Here is a 1,286-nt window from a genome sequence, read left to right as displayed (position 1 = left end):
TATATGTATATATAAAATATTTATATGTAGAGAAGGAAATTAAAACGATGCTATCGTTTAAATAGGACGGGAAGAAACGGGTTTAAGAAAAAAATTTTAATATTTATAATATTTTTATTTATAAGATATTTATTTATAAAATTATTTGAAATTTATTTATAGAAAGTTTAATATATTCTTTTATAGAATTATGCATTTTTAAGTAGATGAGCTTGATAACTTTTTGCAGCACATGGAACCTTTATCGGAAATCTACGTTTGGAAGCACATAAACCAACTCAGTTACCAATTGACAGTACATTTCACTTTGGGGCATCTACTCGATATTACATAATAAGAGAAAGACCTCAAACTGGTGCCCGACCTATTATCGAAGAATTGGAGAAATTATCTGAAGATATGGACGCTGGTGGTTTGCTGGGATTGCCAGAAACAGAAACAGAATTAGATGTATGTATCGAATATGTGATATATTAAATTGTTAAAACATCTAAATTTTCTGCTAAATGTGACTCAGTCTATTGTAATTTTTCAGAATTTAACAGAATTTAACACAGCTCATAATCGACGGATCTCTATGCTTGGCATAACAGATGACGAAATGCATAAACCAACGCGTAAACGAAAGAAAAAGGGAATCACCTTCAATGATGACGAAGAAGTAATCAATCCGGAAGATGTTGATCCATCAGTTGGAAGATTTCGTAATCTTGTACAAACGACAGTTGTTCCTAGTAAGGTGAGCCATTTGCAAGGTTCTCAGGAGAAATAATTGCATGATTACAAAATTGCTTGATTTAATATTAAATAACAATTAAATAACTATAACTAGCTGTAATTATTTAATTTCATATTAAAGGAATATGTTTCATAATTACAGAGAATGCGTATGGAAGGTGGTCTTATATCCTTGGCGGAAGATCACAATCCTCTGAAACATATGCAACCCACGTCTACCACTCCACAACTCTATCACGATTTACCTCCCGAGCAGTTTACACCATCATCGATGTCTTCGATAAATCCGTTTTCTACGGCTCTTACATCGCGGCTTGGCATCGCGCTACCTAATCCGGCACCCGAGGTGGAGATGACGCCGAATCAGATACAGACGGAAGTGCCGCATGTACAAGAGCACATACCAGGTACGACGGAGCCGCGAGTAATGGAACCGAAGAAGAAGAAATACGCCAAAGAGGCATGGCCTGGGAAAAAACCGATACCAACGCTGCTTGTATAATAGGATGAATTACTCATATGTATAATAACATGTACATTATAATATA

At 35.0% G+C, this 1,286-nt stretch overlaps 1 protein-coding gene across 1 annotated transcript in view; it reads left to right on the top strand.

Moving 5' to 3' along the window:
* Positions 1 to 1,240, top strand: part of LOC108687332 (nuclear inhibitor of protein phosphatase 1) — a 3,157-nt gene extending 1,917 nt beyond the window's left edge. Inside the window, exons 4-6 of the mRNA XM_018193033.1 lie at positions 230 to 450; positions 536 to 739; positions 881 to 1,240. Coding sequence (XP_018048522.1) covers positions 230 to 450; positions 536 to 739; positions 881 to 1,240 — 785 coding nt within the window. The remainder of the gene's footprint in view (positions 1 to 229; positions 451 to 535; positions 740 to 880) is intronic.
* The last annotated feature ends 46 nt before the right edge of the window (positions 1,241 to 1,286 follow it).

This window comes from Atta colombica, unplaced genomic scaffold, assembly GCF_001594045.1.
Source record: "Atta colombica isolate Treedump-2 unplaced genomic scaffold, Acol1.0 scaffold205, whole genome shotgun sequence".
NCBI classification, from domain to species: Eukaryota; Metazoa; Arthropoda; class Insecta; order Hymenoptera; family Formicidae; genus Atta; species Atta colombica.
Note: the sequence above shows the minus strand (reverse complement) of the source record. Positions and strands in the feature narration are given on the sequence as shown.